Here is a 15,728-nt window from a genome sequence, read left to right as displayed (position 1 = left end):
CTGCCTCTTCCGGCGCGCCCTGACGTTGCTGCCGGCCGTACTCCGGCTGACCGCAGCGCCTCGCTGTGACTGGCTGTCTGCAACTGTACGGCGGAAGCGCTTTCAGGTGTGTTGCTCTGAGTGCCGCCATTGAGGTGTCGGTGATGGCGCTACCAGTGGAGGAGTGGCGGCTGTGTGCTGCCCGGCGCTGGGTCGGGCTGGAACCGGCTCTGCGGGAGCGGTTGATGGTGGCATCGCTGCATGACATGGTGCACATGGGCTGCGGCCTCCTCCGGTGAGCAGTGGTGAGGGCGGGACGGGGCGGAACGGGGCGCAGAGCTGATCCCCGTGTCCCGCAGGCCCGAGGTGGAGGCGGCGGCTCTACGACGGTTGTGCCGTGGGGCGCGCACGGGCAAGGAGCCGGCGGCTGCGCGCTCTTACCGGGAGGAGGGAAACCGGCTGTTTGGCCGCCGCCATTACGGTGCTGCCGTGAGGCTCTACTCGCAGGTAGGTGAGGGGGAGGTAGCCCTGAGGCGGCCACTACGGCCCGGGGCTGCTGCCGAAAGGTTCTTGGAGAGGGTCCCGGTGGGCCCAGTGAGAGTCCACTCCTGTGAGAGGATCTGTGATCCCCGCTGAAAGGGTCCCGTTGAGGGGCTCCCTGAGGTCGCAGCTCTCTCGTCTCCGCAGGCGGCATCCCACGAGGTCCCTGGCAGCCCAGACCTGGCCATCTGCTTCGCCAACCGCTCTGCCGCCCTCTTCCACCTTGGGTGCTTTGAGGTAAGCAGTGGTGGGGCAGCGGGACCCACCGCAGCCCGGCCTTCCCCACGCCTCCCTGATCTCCTGGGTGCCCTCGAGCAAGTCTGCATAGCCAGAGTGGGGCCTGAGGCCTCCTGTGTAGCAAGAGACAGGGATTGGGGTAAAGAAGAGCACAAGCACCTTCTGAGGTGCTTCTGCAAACCCTTCAGTGACAGGGTAGAACAAGAGGCTGTAGATCAGATGTGCTTCCAAAGCTGTGCTAAAGCTTCCATCATTACTTCAACTTTCAGAAGGGTTCTTGCTTTCCTTCTTGTTCTATGTCTGAAAGCTTGATTTGGCCATCACGTTGGCACCTGCACACTGAATTTGCTCATAATGTAGTTTTATTAAAATACCATAGAATGGCTTAGGTGGGAAGGGACATTAGAGATGATCTGTTCCAGCCCCCAGATAATCTGTATCTGAGATGGAATAAAAGAGCACAACTCTCTTTTCAAGTGCATTTAAGAGGTCTTGTCTTTGCTTCTAGGTTTGTTTGGAAGATATTGTCAGGGCTGAGAGCCATGGCTATCCAGACAGGCTGCTTCCCAAGGTCTTGCTGCGGAAAGTGGAATGTCTGCTGTGTCTGGGGAGGTTACAGGATGCAGCAGACACCCTCAATGCAGTGGAGAATAAAATTGCTGTGGATGGGAACATGACAAGTCCTACACCCCAGACACTGCTAAAAAAGTTACATCAACTGAAGGATCAAATACGTGAGAGAGGGAGCTGTCCAGAGCCTGCACGAGAAGAGTGTGATGACATTCAAAGGAAGTCAGAGATCTGGGAAGAGAATGTCAGTATTTCAGGTGCATCTTCATCTTTGAGCTTGAGTTTTGATAGAGAGAGGGGACGTCACTTGGTGGCTTCCCAGGATATCCTGCCAGGACAGAGCCTGTTGAAAGAGGAGGCCTTTGTAAGTGTGCTCTGCCCAGGGGAGAACTTTCATCTCCTGGACAGTAGTGAAACAGCGTGGGATACCCAAGTCACCAATGCAGATCTTTATTGCCACCGCTGTCTGAGGCAGCTCTTAGCCTCAGTGCCTTGCCATGGGTGCAGTTATGCAAAGTACTGCAGCCAGAACTGTGCAGACCTGGCGTGGGAGCAGTACCACCAGACAGAGTGCTCCTTGGGAGCGCTGCTTCTCACATTAGGGGTCTTCTGCCATGTTGCCTTGAGAACTGTTCTACTGGCAGGATTTGCAGAGGTTAGCAGGCTGGTGGAATGGTCCCACGATGGTGACAAAGACCTTCATAACCCTGAGGCAAGATGCAGAATGCTTGGTGAGGCACCAGATACAAGAGCTGGTTCCAGAGGTATCCCTGGTTGCGATGAAGATGGTCGGTACCAGAGTTCTTACCAAGCTGTGTTCAACCTTTTGCCACACACTGAGAAGCACATCCCTGAACACAAGTTCCTTTGCTTGCTCAGTGTAGTAGCTATATGCAAACAACTGCAAGAAGCTGGCCTAGAGGTTGCTGTTTTGAATCAGAAATCATCTGAGAAGGGCTCCAAACCAAACACATGTGAACAAACATTGGGTGAATTGTCTCCAGAGCTGAAGACTGTGGCAGAAGCAATGCTGAGGCATGTGTTGCAGCTGCAGTGTAATGCACAAGCCATCACTGTAATGCAGGAGTCAGGTAAGAATAAAACCTTTAAGCCCTTTCTGTTGTCCTTGCTCATCTAGTTTATGTGAAGGGATTAATTTATCAGTTGTACAAAAGCTCCCATTCCAGATGGGAATAACTTGCTTACAATTAAATGGCATGTCCCCTGCTGGCCCGTTCTTTGGTGCACATCTAGAGGGTATTTAGCTATTTTTTATTGTAGCAATTTACCAGAAGCCTTGTGCTCTCTGCAATTGGTCACAGTGCTTCTTGCATAAGTTGTGTGGGTTTCCTGAGCATTCATTCTCAACCTGTTTGTTTTTCCTCTGTCTTTAGGGTCTGGAGATGGTGCTGTTGTAAATAAGAAGCCTGTGCGCCTGGCAACAGCCTTCTTTCCTGTCCTCAGCCTTCTGAACCATTCATGCTGTCCCAATACCAGTGTGTCATTTAGTGGGACAGCTGCCACTGTCAGGGCATCACAGTCCATCCCAAGTGGCCAAGAGATTTTCCATTGCTATGGTGAGTATTAACTCCCCATCTGTCCCAAGGCATGGCCATCCTTTCATCTCTAGTTGGTGTGTTCTGAGTACCATTAATGTCATAACTCCCAGGATAAGAGTGCTCGAGTCTTTGTTTATGTCTAAGCATTAATCAAAGACAGCAGGGAAAGATTTTACCTCCTGAGCCCACTGTTACATTTTCAGTCTCCAGTTACATCCTCTCTAGAAGATGATGTATCAAGTCTCAATTATAACAAAGATAGATTTAGTCTGATGTTAACAATGTTACTTGCTTAGAGATTTCTACCTTTGCCATCCCTTTCCAGGACCTCACCAATGCAGGACAACAGTTGCTAAGAGGCAACAGCTTCTCAGTCAGTATTTCTTTGAGTGTCGCTGTCAGGCCTGCCTTGATGAGTTACAGTCTGATGTCAAGAGTGTGGTGTCCACAAGAAACTCATTCTGCTGTCCTAGCTGCCAGGCTCCAATGCAGGTAGTTCTGTAGTTTTAACTGTTTAACTTACTGAGGTGTGTAACACTTGGGTCTCTGGGAAAGCCAGGAGTTGAAGACCTCAATCTGAGATCTCTGCTCAGAAGGCAGAAAGGCCTCATAGAGTCAATGCAGTGTCTCACTGTTCTTAGCAACTTTCTTCTAATGTTCTTATATATCAGTCTTCCAGCATTACAAGGAAAAGAGTGCCTTTAACAGCAAGTTAAAATCCTTTGAACTCAGTGAAGGAACTTTAGTAATCATGGCCATGAACTAGAGGGAAGGTGATATTTAGGACAGAAAATGGAGGCCTGGAGTCTAGAACAGAACAGGTACATAGAAGGGTGTATGGAGAGAGTCACACTGCAGCTCACAGGCTGTAAGGGAAGACAGTGTGTAGTGTAAGTGTAGACGGGGAGAAGTCATCACAGTATTTTGTATACTTACATTAGTTGTGTCCTTGCTTTGGCCTTATCCATAGCTCACAGTCAGAGCTATTCCTGGAAGTTTCTCATGAAATGGAATAACCTAATGGCAGTGTACAGGCAAGTCAATGTGGTTAATGGATGCAATTGAGAAACAATTTAGCACCTCTATAGCACAATGCAGAGATAACAGAGATGGAAAGTAAGCTCTGAGTTGAATGTGAGCTGTAATGATCACAGGGATGATTTCCACAGGGGGAAGATGTGCTTTGTTGCTCAGAGGAAGCTTGTGCAACTTCAGTGAGCAGAGAGAGCCTGGCATGCCGTTTAGGGGCTCTTCAGCAACAAATCAGCACAGCATTAGAACTGCTAAGAGGCAGGAAGGCTGGTAAGGCTCAGCTTTCTACTTTTAAGGTCACAGCTAATGAATACACATCGGGAGCTGTAGTTCTAGCCATGAGATGGCACTGTTGCTTATGCACTTGGGGTCTTCTGGCATGCAGCCTGCTGTCTCTGGGGACTTGAGCTTTAGGGTTTTTATACCCCTGATCTGGGTGTTAATCAAAGTCACACATTGTTGCATGGTAACTAAAAGAGCTCAGGGTAACATTGGAGTTATGTATTCCCAGGGCTTGCTTTCTGAAGTGGGTTGGGCCAGCACTGTGTTAGAATAAGCAGGGTTGCAGATTAAGTCAGTGTTGAATTCTAACCAAATCCAAACCTAGCTCTGTAAGATGCAAAAATGAGATTGGACTGACTTTATTTCACGGATTGTGCAAAGCTAGAGGCTGGCCAGTAGGATGAATTTTATACCCTGTTTTGTTATAGATCAGGCTATCAAAATGCTCCTGAAGTGTCAGATGGATGCTAGAAACTTCTTGTCTCCAGAGCATTTGCTGATGGGAGAGCTGGAGGATCATCTGGCACAAGTCTATGCTACTATTGGTATGGCATTGTCTTCTCATTAGCTTTAGTTGTCTGAACTTTGAATTGAACATGACTGGCTTTTTCTCAGACCAGCCCCTTCAGTTTTGCCCTACTGCAGTTCTCTAGTTTTGTCAGCAGGGCTCTCACAAAGACTGCTTGAGTCAAAACTGACTTCCCTGCAGCCAGTGAATAATAATGTGAGCTCATGTTCTTTCTAGATTTCCTGTCCTGGTCCTAAGGTCCGCAGCCACCCAAGAATGATGTAGGCATAGCTCATCACATTGTGCAAAATGTTATCAGATGCTTTGGGTGGCTCTAGAAAGCATTTATTCATTACTGATCTTTGTTTGTTGGTTGGTTGTTTTTTTTTTCCATTAGGGAAGTGGCAGGAAGCAGCCAGACACCTGGAGAAGAGTATTGAGATTGTGGAAATGCATCACGGGCCATCAAGCGTGGAAATAGGTCACGAACTGTTCAAGCTGGCACAAGTTCTCTTCAATGGGTAAATCTGCTTTCATTCTCTGTCCCTTCCCTGCACCACTCCTGGGTGTCTGAGACAGTATCATGGCAGGTGGTCCTTGGCACCTTGCAGGGTTAGCCTGGCACAGGTACAAAAGTTGGCCATTACTCAAGTGTAAGTTCATTAACCCCACTGGGGTTCACTTAGACCTCATGACTCTCTTTGGACCTGTTTCTTTGCTTTGTGTGTGTCCTTTCCTTATCCTTGGTTCCATTTATTCCCTGTTCTATTGTTTTCTTTTGACAGCTCATCACCCTTGGTGTCTATACCTCAGTTGTATAATGCTGCTGAATTCTTTTCAAAGAGGAAATAAAATCCTTTTGCTCTATTTTGGCCTTCTTTTGATAAGCAAATTCCCTAACTAAACACCTCACAACTCCTCTCTGTAACTGAATTAATTTTAGTGAGAGCTGCAGTGAGGAAGTAGTGGGTATCTATACTCAAAAATAATGTTTTAAGATTTGTCCTTCTCCTTTACCATTTTTTCTCCTCCATCCTCCCTTTGCAGCTGAAGCTCACACTGTTTGCCTGTGCTTGAAGGCAGAGGAGGGTAGGATCTGTACACATGAATAGCTTTAGGTTTTTTGTTGAGGAGGGGGAACCTTGTGTAGGTCAAGGAGCTGAATTAAGTATTTTGTATATTCTGTTCTCATTCTCTTCCAATTTCAGGTTTGCAGTTTCTGAAGCTCTGAGCACAATTCAAAGAGCAGAGGAAATTTTGTCAGTGCACTGCGGTCCTCAGAGTACTCAGATCCAGGAACTACAAGAGATGAAGACTTGTCTGTCAGACCTTCCCAGAAGCATCCTTCAGAGGATTTAATTTCGCTGTCAAAGGAAGCTGCAATGTGATCTTTCATCAAAGCTAAGTTTCATGTGGTAAGGTAGTCATGTAGTACAAGCTGGAAAATCATGTGTAACAACAACTTGAATTGAAACCTGAAATGCCTTTCAGTGAGACTGCTGCAAATAAAATGGCCAATTCTAACATGTGGGGTCTGTGTGTGGTATGCTGGGGATAGATGCTGTGCTATAATTTCTGCATGTGGGTTTGAAGCAAATGTTTGAGATGTTTCTGTATTTCTGTGTTTCCAGAGATGTGAACCTCCCGTGTGTGTGGTATGAACGTGCAGTCACCCAGACCACACTGCCTTTAATTTCTAATGCTGTGAAGCACCTTTCTTCTTGCCAGGTTGAAACAGAAATGGTTGGAATGGGTGAGGGAGCAGCCTGGAAAGTGCAAACTTGCCAGCTTGTAAGAGGGGACACTGCAGAACTTGAAGGGCTAGCAGCACAGACCTCTCAGTGATGAGGGATCCAGTATAAAGAACTCATGTCAGATTTAAAGACAGGATAAGGGAAACTGCAGTGTACAGCAGGTGGTGCTTGCATATAGGACACAGAACTGCATTGTGGCTCATCTGGGGAAAATGAGAATGTGAAGGCATGTGACAGAGGCAGACAATCCTTCAAAGGAGAATACTGGGGCTTGCTGAGATTAACAGCAAAAGCTCTTTTATTGCAGCATGAAGGCATAAGATTTGCAAGTTGTGTCTTTGTGCAGCAGAGCAAGGAGCCCTCCCAATACCACCCATTCCATTTGAGCCCTACCATTGCAGACTATTGTGAAGGGATCTAAATGTTCCTGGGATCCAGGATCTTGCCAATGAAGAGGAGGGTTCCAGTGGTGTCATCTCTCAGTACAAGAAGGAAAGGTCTGTCCACGTGATACTCTATGGGGAAGGTCAGACGAGCGGCATTCACCCCAGGATTTGGGGTGGATCTTTCCCCATCTTCACTAAGCTCCAGAACTGCCTTGTGTTGCACATGAGATAGCTTAATAGGTTTGGCAGAAATCTTGGTAAAATCAGGTGATGTGAAAAGTGATTGGAGCCCTGGAGGAAAGAAAGAAAGAAAGAAAATTCCATTACTTGAAAGCAGAGGTTGCAGGTCAAGGAGCAGTATTGCTAATGCTGTGGTCCAGGAGGGCACATAGCTGCTCTGGTAGAGTTTATGTTGAGGAGGTAAGAGGGAGAAGAAGCTTACATCTCTTTGTATTGAGCTTCTCCCTCAGTCTCAGAAGCCTTGTATGAGCTTGGTGGAAAGATGTGGTAAAAAGTTGAGTCCTGGACCAAGGTGGTTTAGTTGCTGGGGAGATCTCTACAGACTGATAGCAGGACCTGACTAATAACCCACCAGCTTCATATTCTTCTGAGAGCAGGAAGCAACTTGCCCACTGCTTTGAGCCCTGGCAGTCTGTAGAGGGTGTGTGGTGTACATACTTGTCTCCTTTAGTGTGCTGCCAAGTGCCTCTTCATAGTTCAGCTTTAGTTTGGGCAAGCTGAGCACAGCGTGGACAGTCTTCAGCTCCTTGTCTACATCATGGACAAACTCTGAAGTAAGGCTTTCCTCAATCAGAGTCATATTCTGAGTCACCTTCGTAGGCAGGAAGAACATGGCACTGATGCCCTCTGTCAGTGGCAGCTGGGCAATCTGGAAGGCCAGTTACAAGTGAGAAAGGGTCACATCAATAGTAAATAGTTTTACCCATCCCATAATAGGCACAGGCCTGAGCCACAACTGCCTGGTCAGCCTTTCTGGTTAACACTTGGTCTTCTTCCCTGTTTGCTTTTATCAGATATGCTTCCTGACACCTCTGGTGGTCAGGTGTTCATGAAGCCACGCTGCACTCTTTTGCTCTTACATGGCAAGACCTCACTGTCACCTGTTGAACTGCAGCATTGCTTTGGGGGAATTCTCAGCTGGAAGACCTCTGAGCTCCTACAGGGAAAGATGTGTTGAATGAGGTAGAGATGGAAAAGTTTGGACAAGTGTGACCTGCCCAACTTTAGGTCAGGCAATATAGGGACCTGTGCGTTACTTAACTTGTGGACTGCTTGTCACATAGCCGGTGTAGAATTAGGATGTTCTAAGGTTCGACATACACTGCCTTTCAAAACAGATATTGCAAAACTAGCCTGATGGGAGAAGCAAGGTTTCACAGGTAGGTGTAGCTGAGCCTGTTCCTCATCAGGTTTTAGGAGATCTTGTGCAATATTTGCTCTCTGACCTTGCAGTTGAGCTCTGAGTCAAAACCAAAACGCAATATGGCTTTGGGGTCTGACATCATGGACACCTTCACAGTTCTGTCCTCATCCAGGTGGAAGTCTTCCAGGGTAGTCTTCTTGGTGTCAAATTTAGTTTTCCATGTCCCTGTTTTTTCAAAGATAAAATGGAGGAATTTCTGGAAAAGCAGCATATGAAACCAGGCTTGTGTCTGTGGCTGAGTATGTATTGCACTTGTGTACACAGCATTTGTGCTTTAAGAGTTGAGGCATAAATGAGTGATGATAGAGATGGCAATAGGCTGATTGGAGCTACTGGTTTACTGCCACTCTTTGGCCCCTCCTTTTCATCTGAGAATTGGCTAGATGGGAAATTCAAAATGAAGCCAGTGTATGGGTGGAGTAGCTATTGGGAAGTTGATGTCTACTTATGTAATTACAAAACTATTCTAAAGGGTAACAGTTGTGTCAATGCATATAAAGTGCTGCTCTCCCCACCCTTTATTTTGCTCCTTGTCTCAAAGTAATCATTCTCCAGGACATTGGCTCACAGAATGTTCTAGAACAGTTCCCTAGCATCTCCCTCCATTGCCTCTATGGTGGTAAAAAAATTCAGTCCATTTTTAAGCTGTGTCTTTCCTGAATGGAAATATTCTGCCTCTTGCCATGGAGTTTTGTGAGCTTAAACTTTCTTCTCTGGTCTCTTGCTGCAAACATATCAAGATTCAGCTTCCTAAGAGTGATAGTTCCTCCTTTGAGGACTATTTCTGTCCAGGTAGCATGTGTATTTATTTTAGTAAACATTCAAACACTTTGTTCTTACACTCTGTCTGTCTGGCAGAGCGTTCCCTCACATCTCTTCTAGCACATGCTTCTGTAACAGCAAAGTACACAACATTCTTACCCTTGAAGTAAGCAGCCCCAGCAAGGAGAATACTGACATCTGTGGGTATATCCTTCATGAACCTCATAATCCTTCCCTTTGTCTGCAGTCGGACCCAGCTGTTGATTTCTTGGAGGTCTAACTGGTTGTTGCCACTTAGTGCCCTCAGACGCATCTTGTAGGACTTCTCTAGCTGGCTGAGAAAACCAGGCTTCACCCTCAGTCCTGGGGAATAAAAACATTGATACTGCAGCTAGCTCCCTTATCAAAACAATCTGAAGGCAGCAGATTGCAATCCAAAGCCCAGCAGCAGTTCTTTCATAAAACATCTGTGGCTGTGTATACAGAAACCTGCTTTGAAGAAGAGCGACTGACTTGGAGGAAACTGATCCAAATCCTATAGCAACCCATGCTGGAGTATGGGAGAACTCTTCTGAAACTCTTCTGATAAGAACAGAAGGCTTAGACACAGCTATTCCTACATCAGTCTTTCTTCTTTCTCCAGCTTGCTTTATGACTACAGCTTACTCAACCTTTTGGATTCTTGAAACCAGCAGGTTCCAAAAGATAGCTCTTGGCTTTCTCAGCAGATGTTTATTGCATGCCAAAAGCAGACATTTCAAATAGTTCTGCAAGGAATTAAACACAGGAATATGGCTGAATGCTATCACAAATAGAGAATGTGATTTGTGGTTCCTGGAAGTTATCAACACGTGCCAGAAAACCTAGGGTGAAGGCAAAATTCTCAGCAAGGTGCTCCTGGACCTTTTGCATGTTAGGTGCTCAGTCAGCAGAATCTTTGTGTGCATAAGTCTGGTCTTTTATTTATGGGCACACAAACTTTCCAGGCTTCTTCTGGAGCAGCAATAGCATTCCATGCACTGTCTGTGTTCTGGCTCAACCCTCTGTCAGAGCCTAAGCTGTTAGTGTGGTGTTACTCAGTGTGTTCTACCTGCTGCTAGTTACTGAGGTAAAATTTGGCAGAGGGGAAGGACTTTTACTTTTCTCCAGGATGATACGGGAGGCACTTTTCATGCTCTTCTCTGGCCCAGTCACACTGCTCAGGAGGTCCTTGTAAGTGCTGTGGACCTCGGCTTTGTTAAGCAGGTCATAGAAGAGAGCACGAGAAATGACATCGTCTGTTCGTTCCCCAGCCCCTGCCAACAAGAAGGACACAGTGTGAGGGAAGGGCTGTCACACCAAACTGTGTGTGAGGAAAAGGGGGAAAAGAGGCAAGAACTCACCAAGTGAGAGACCAGAAAGTGCAGTAGCCAGGCTGAATGGAGACAGCAGCACGTTGGCAGTGGCCGTCCGGCTTGACTGCTGCCGGTACAGGTCATAGCCAAAGTTGGAGACTGCTGCTGCCAGCTTGTTTACAGGGCTCTTATAGAAGGGATCTTCCTCTTCCACCTCACCAGCCTGGGCTCCATCAGCAGTGGCAGAGTTCTGGCAGGTACATGGAGCACTTTGATTAGACTCACAGTTGACAAGGGCAGGTAGAGTTGTGACAAACACGTCAAAGTTAAGCAATCTACAGATATTCTCCTAGGATCTACAGAAATACTGGCTTCATCTTACACATAGAGAGGGTAGGAATAGTTAAATTCCTTTAAGGTGTCCCAGTAAAGCCAAAGGCAGCACTCAGACTGGAATCCACTGTTTCTCCTTCACAGTCATCCCTTGATGTAACTAGTGTGGTTTTATCTAGGTAAAGCAGGAGTTAGTCTTATTATGTTGCTAAATAAAATCCTAGTAACTTAGGAGGGTAGTGCTTAATCCTTCTGTAAGATTCTCTAAAATTAAATTACCTGCTCCAAGTATCTCCCTCACTCTCTACATGTTGTCTCCTACTCACCTGCTCAGCAGCCGAGTTCTGGGATCTGCTTGGGACAGTTAAGAGACCCAGGAAAAGGAGAACCACTGGAACCTGCATGCCTGAAGCTACAGAGTAAGAACATGACAAAAGTAGTTTGAGCAAATACATCTCTACCACTACTATTGACTGTCCCTGGTTGTGACAGGAACTGCAGTAACACATGCTGCTGCTTGTCCTTCCCAGCTGTGAAACACACACCTGATCTTAGCTGAGTTTTCTCTTTCTCTAGTTTGAAATATTCAGCCAGCCTGACCCAAACAGTTTCAAAACTGGGCAGCCACACATGCCTGGGTGTGCCTGAGCACAAAAGCAGATGTGTGTGTCCCAAACCACCCTGATGCTGGCATTTACTGAGTGCCAAGGTCAAGAGGGGTACTAATTAGTACCTTCTGAGTCTTAGGTTTTAAGAAGTTCAATATTTTGTTTATTAAAGGTAGCAAATCTGTACTGATGAATATGTCAGAAGACAAAACTGACTGTTTGTTGCTCTGCTATACAAGTTACCTGCCTCAAACAGTAGTTTGTCATGTTTCTTGTGTCTGAATGTTACCTGGAAGGCTGTACAGCCCATGTGTGTCCTTTGGTTCTTTTTTTGCAGTTTGATGAAGTGAGAGTAGAACTTTCTTAAAAGGAAAGGGGCAAGGAGTAAATACCTAACACTGAGCTAGATCTAAAGAGGTGAAAAACAGAGCTTGGTTTATTCAGTCTGTTTGATGGAGGTGGGAGAAAAGTACCAAACTCCCCAAAGGTTGTTCTTTCTGTGGACTCCACTTTGAATCCCTTCAGCACGGGCAGATGTGGCCCTTCCAGACAGCTCTGTCTGGTCCAAAGGGCAGGGAGTAACAGAGGGTTTCACTGTGGGCAAACCAGAGCTGCTGCACCAGTGTCATGGCCCCAAGAGCAGACGCCACTGAGGCTGCTCTGAAGCAATGTTTATATAGATTCCCAGAAATTAAAGGAAGAGGGTTGTATTTAACTAACCCCTGTGAAACAGGAGGAAACATGTGTTTCAGATTAACTTCAGCTCTAAAGAAATCAGGCCTGCTGGTAGAAATACAACTTAGCCAGACAGCTACAGCAGCCCCGCTTCAGGACCCGGTGTTCAGGCAGAGGTTTTGCTCCAGCGAGAGGCAGTTCCCTCTTCCCCTTCCCTTTTCTTGTAGAGGTAGTTCTGCCTTGGGGAACAAGGTGTCACAGTGGAGGTTTTAAGTTTTCAATTATGTTTAGAGAGTGTAACACAGAAGTGGTACCCTCCTTCCCTGTGCACTTGGATGCTGTGACCTGCTGCTATCCTAGCTGCTGAGTAGATGAGGTATTCTGGTGCAGAAGATGGGAATCAAGAGGATTTGCTATACTGGAACAAAGCAATGCAGTTTCCAACATCCAGTGATGTTGGGATTGCTCATATCATTGCCGGGGTTTATAGTGGAAAGGCACTATGTTGAAAGAGAGATGACAGAAGCCCTGTGTGAGTTGAAGTTTAAACAGTTAGCGAGGGCTTTGTGAGGATGCTTGCACCAAGCAGAACTCTTGCATGCTGAGCTGAAGAGGTTTGACCCCATCTAGTTTAGAGATGAAGGTTTTCCATGGAGCATAACCTTTTCTCTGGGAAAAAAAAAAAAAAAAGTCTCAACACAACCTCTGCCTCCAACTACATCAAGCTCCTGGGAGCATGAGAGAGGAGATTGGTTTTGCAGAGCTGTATTGTTTTTGCCAGTACTGTCACCAGCTTCATATTTCTCAAACTTTGCCAAAAAAACAATTTCCATTTTAAAAAGACAAAAGCCTTTTGCATTTGAATTGGCCTGAACATCTGGATTCTATTTGCATGTCTCTTAGCCCACAGCCAAAAATGCAGAGAAAAGAATTTGGTTGGACAGAGGTGGGATGGTTTCAGGCATGATATTAAAATCCATGGCTGCCTTTAAAGAGAAGCAAAGGAGCAACAGCATGCAGCATATGATGTTACAGTCAGGAAGGTACAGGAAGGAGACTTTAAGAAATGAGCTAAGAAGGAACTTTGTGTCTGGGAATTGGCTGTTTGTGAAGGCCTGCAGGTGCAAAGGAAATCTTTTGCTTTCCAGCTATAGCAGTACAATTCTTACATCGTTTATAAACACTTCCGATTTTAGGGGTGCAATGAAACATCACCCATGAGCTCGGACTGCTCCCTGTGATTGCTCCACCCCACAGCACTAACTCCTGAAGCACCTTGCAGCCACTATCTCTAGAGAATGTGACTGTCACCAAAACTGTTTGACTGTCACCAAGAAAAAGCCTATTCCCAGCTGCAACACAGACCCTAGAAGAGCAGAAAACCACCCAAGATCCAAAGCATCATGCAACCCCAGAGGCAGAGGTGTACCCTAGGATACTGGTGGCTCCCAGCCCACGGTGAGATCTCTGATTTGGTGGGAATCTCACCCAGGAACACCTGGAGCTGAACGATTCTTGCCATTTCCCAGGTTCTCTGAGAGCTCCCCAGCCCCTGCCCTCTGCTCTCCTCACCACTGGCACCCAGCGAGGCTGAGCTGCCCTTACCTCGGGCTCCTCTCGCTGCTGTCGCAGGCTCCCAGCGGGTGCAAGTCGAGGACAGTGTGGGTTTGGTGCAGCCACATCTGCTTTTTGCTGCTTCCCCCAGCCCAGCCTTCGGCAGGCTTCAGGTTACAGCTTACCAGAGCTGTCTTAAAGTGCTCTGCTCCCATTTTCTGCTGCTGCCACCTTCCCGCTGAATTGCACCAAGTTTTTAACCCTACAATCCAAAGTGCTCATTGTAGTAAGGGCAGTCGAGGGGGTGAGGCAGAGGTCAGAGAGGCAGCAGCTTCCTGCCTTCTTTGGGTTAAGTCTTTTATCCCCACAGTTTTGCCATATGTCACATAAGGGAATTTCTTCTGTTTCAGAGGTATGGTTAATGCAGCTGTGTTGAGTGGATTTATGGATTTATGTCCAGGATTTAATGGAGAGAGACTCATAAAGTGGAAGCAGGTTTCTGTTGCTGTTTAGAGCAATTAAGAGGAGGATGTTCAGAAGTGGTTCTACCTAGTGATAGTTACTAGTTAACAAGTTGTTAACATAATTGGCTTGAAAGTTTTGGCTGAAAAGAGACTAAAAAGCCAAAGATTCTTGGTAAAAAAGATGGATTAAGGGAATGTTGTAGCTGCTTACAGGACGGTAAATGATGTGGAGAAGGGAAAGGGGCAGAGGGGTTTCATTAGTTTTGTGATGGAAGATTCCAGGGGAGCACCCAGCAGTGAACATTCAAGAAAGTGTATTTTTCACAAGTATTAAATTGTAAAACTCCTTGTAACTAGGTAGTGAAGGAGATGAAAGATAAAAAAGGTTGGGAGGGAGGGGAATAAAACCAACCCAACCCAAATCAGTGGAAGACAGTTCAATTGAAGACTAGCAATGGTCAGATGTCACGTCAGACTCAGCAGCTGGGCAGTACAACCAGAGAACTGTTGGTTTTCCTCGTTCCTAGGCATTTTTGGCTTCCCCCCCCAGTCATTTGTTACTGGCTAATGGGGGAGCCAGGATATTGGGCTAATTGGACATGTAGTCAGCCTGATCCAGGGCAGCTGTTTGCCTACTTGGCTAGAATTTGCTCTTAGCGTTTCCAGCAGTAGTGCCCTCAGTCTAGGCTTGCACTGGGACATCTCTTTTTGGGCTGCCAGCCTACACCACTAACAGATAATGAGGAGTTATTCACACATGTTGGCACTGAGCTCATAGAGGCCCTCAGCAAAGAGGAAGGGATGGGTTTAGAGAAGCATTAACTGCTGGTTTTGCAAGCCAGGAAAGCAAATCAGGTAGTCTGCCCTGTCATTAGTGCTTCAAAGGTGACCATTTCTAACAAGAAGAGGAACAGCTCCACTTTCAACTGCTTCTCAGCCTGCTCTGTGAGAAATTGTCTGGAGACAGATGTTTGTACTTGTTAATCTTCCATCATTGGCCCAAGAATAAGGGTGTTGGCTGTGGAGATGTCTTCTGGTGGTTTTCATCTCTTTTCTTGGTCCCTTATTTGTGGTATTAAAATGCCTTTCATGGAAGGACCCCCTAGAGAGAGTTTTTCCACCTCATTCGTGTCTTCAAATGAAACCCAGGTTTGGTTTTAAACCATTTAAATCAGAGTGGCAAACATATGGGATGTTACTGTAGAGCAAAGCAAGCTTTATTCCTGTGGGTGAAGGGTATTCCAGAAATGATGCATTGTACTCATCTAAATGCAAGGGCTTGAATCAGTTCTGTTAAATCAATACAAACATTCCAGTGTTGTTCAGGTTTGGGTGTGTGACAGCAGGCAATATGCTGTCTGCACAGTGTTCCACAGTGCTGCTGTGGAAGTCCTCATGTTCATGGGAATTTGCTCTAGCAAGAAAAAAAAGAAAGGCATCTAATATTAAAGATATTGAGGTGTGTTTAATATTCTCAGGCAGTGATGCAGATGAGCTGTAGAGCAGACACCCTGTGCTAGTCATCTTTGTTCAGAACGGAGCTTAGTCAGGATGAAAGCTTAGCAATGCAAAATGGAAATTCCTGAGCAGAGACCTTCCTATCACTTTTCATTTTACAAACTGCCTCTCCTGGAGAGCTGATGGAGTGAAAAGGAGTCATAAGGTTGGTGTTCCCGGTAATTTGTTGAGCAAAGCACAGTTGTGGAG

At 46.4% G+C, this 15,728-nt stretch overlaps 2 protein-coding genes across 2 annotated transcripts; one reads left to right on the top strand and one right to left on the bottom strand.

Moving 5' to 3' along the window:
- Nucleotides 1-143: 143 nt before the first annotated feature.
- On the top strand, nt 144-6,175 carry SMYD4 (SET and MYND domain containing 4). Its single transcript, XM_054394296.1, has 10 exons — nt 144-274; nt 339-486; nt 667-756; nt 1,265-2,417; nt 2,721-2,903; nt 3,211-3,377; nt 4,055-4,187; nt 4,628-4,744; nt 5,105-5,228; nt 5,916-6,175. Exons 1-10 carry the CDS (start codon nt 144-146, stop codon nt 6,064-6,066), a joined length of 2,397 nt encoding a protein of 798 aa, XP_054250271.1. The 3' UTR covers nt 6,067-6,175.
- A 602-nt stretch (nt 6,176-6,777) lies between these two features.
- On the bottom strand, nt 6,778-11,124 carry SERPINF1 (serpin family F member 1). Its single transcript, XM_054394332.1, has 7 exons — nt 11,047-11,124; nt 10,436-10,637; nt 10,193-10,348; nt 9,213-9,416; nt 8,314-8,456; nt 7,526-7,736; nt 6,778-7,138 (listed from the first exon to the last, which is right to left on the bottom strand). The coding sequence occupies exons 1-7, from the start codon at nt 11,122-11,124 to the stop codon at nt 6,879-6,881; spliced, it is 1,254 nt and encodes a 417-aa protein (XP_054250307.1). The 3' UTR covers nt 6,778-6,878.
- Nucleotides 11,125-15,728: the final 4,604 nt, after the last annotated feature.

The sequence above is a fragment of the Indicator indicator genome, chromosome 30 (assembly GCF_027791375.1).
Source record: "Indicator indicator isolate 239-I01 chromosome 30, UM_Iind_1.1, whole genome shotgun sequence".
NCBI lineage: Eukaryota > Metazoa > Chordata > Aves > Piciformes > Indicatoridae > Indicator > Indicator indicator.
Note: the sequence above shows the minus strand (reverse complement) of the source record. Positions and strands in the feature narration are given on the sequence as shown.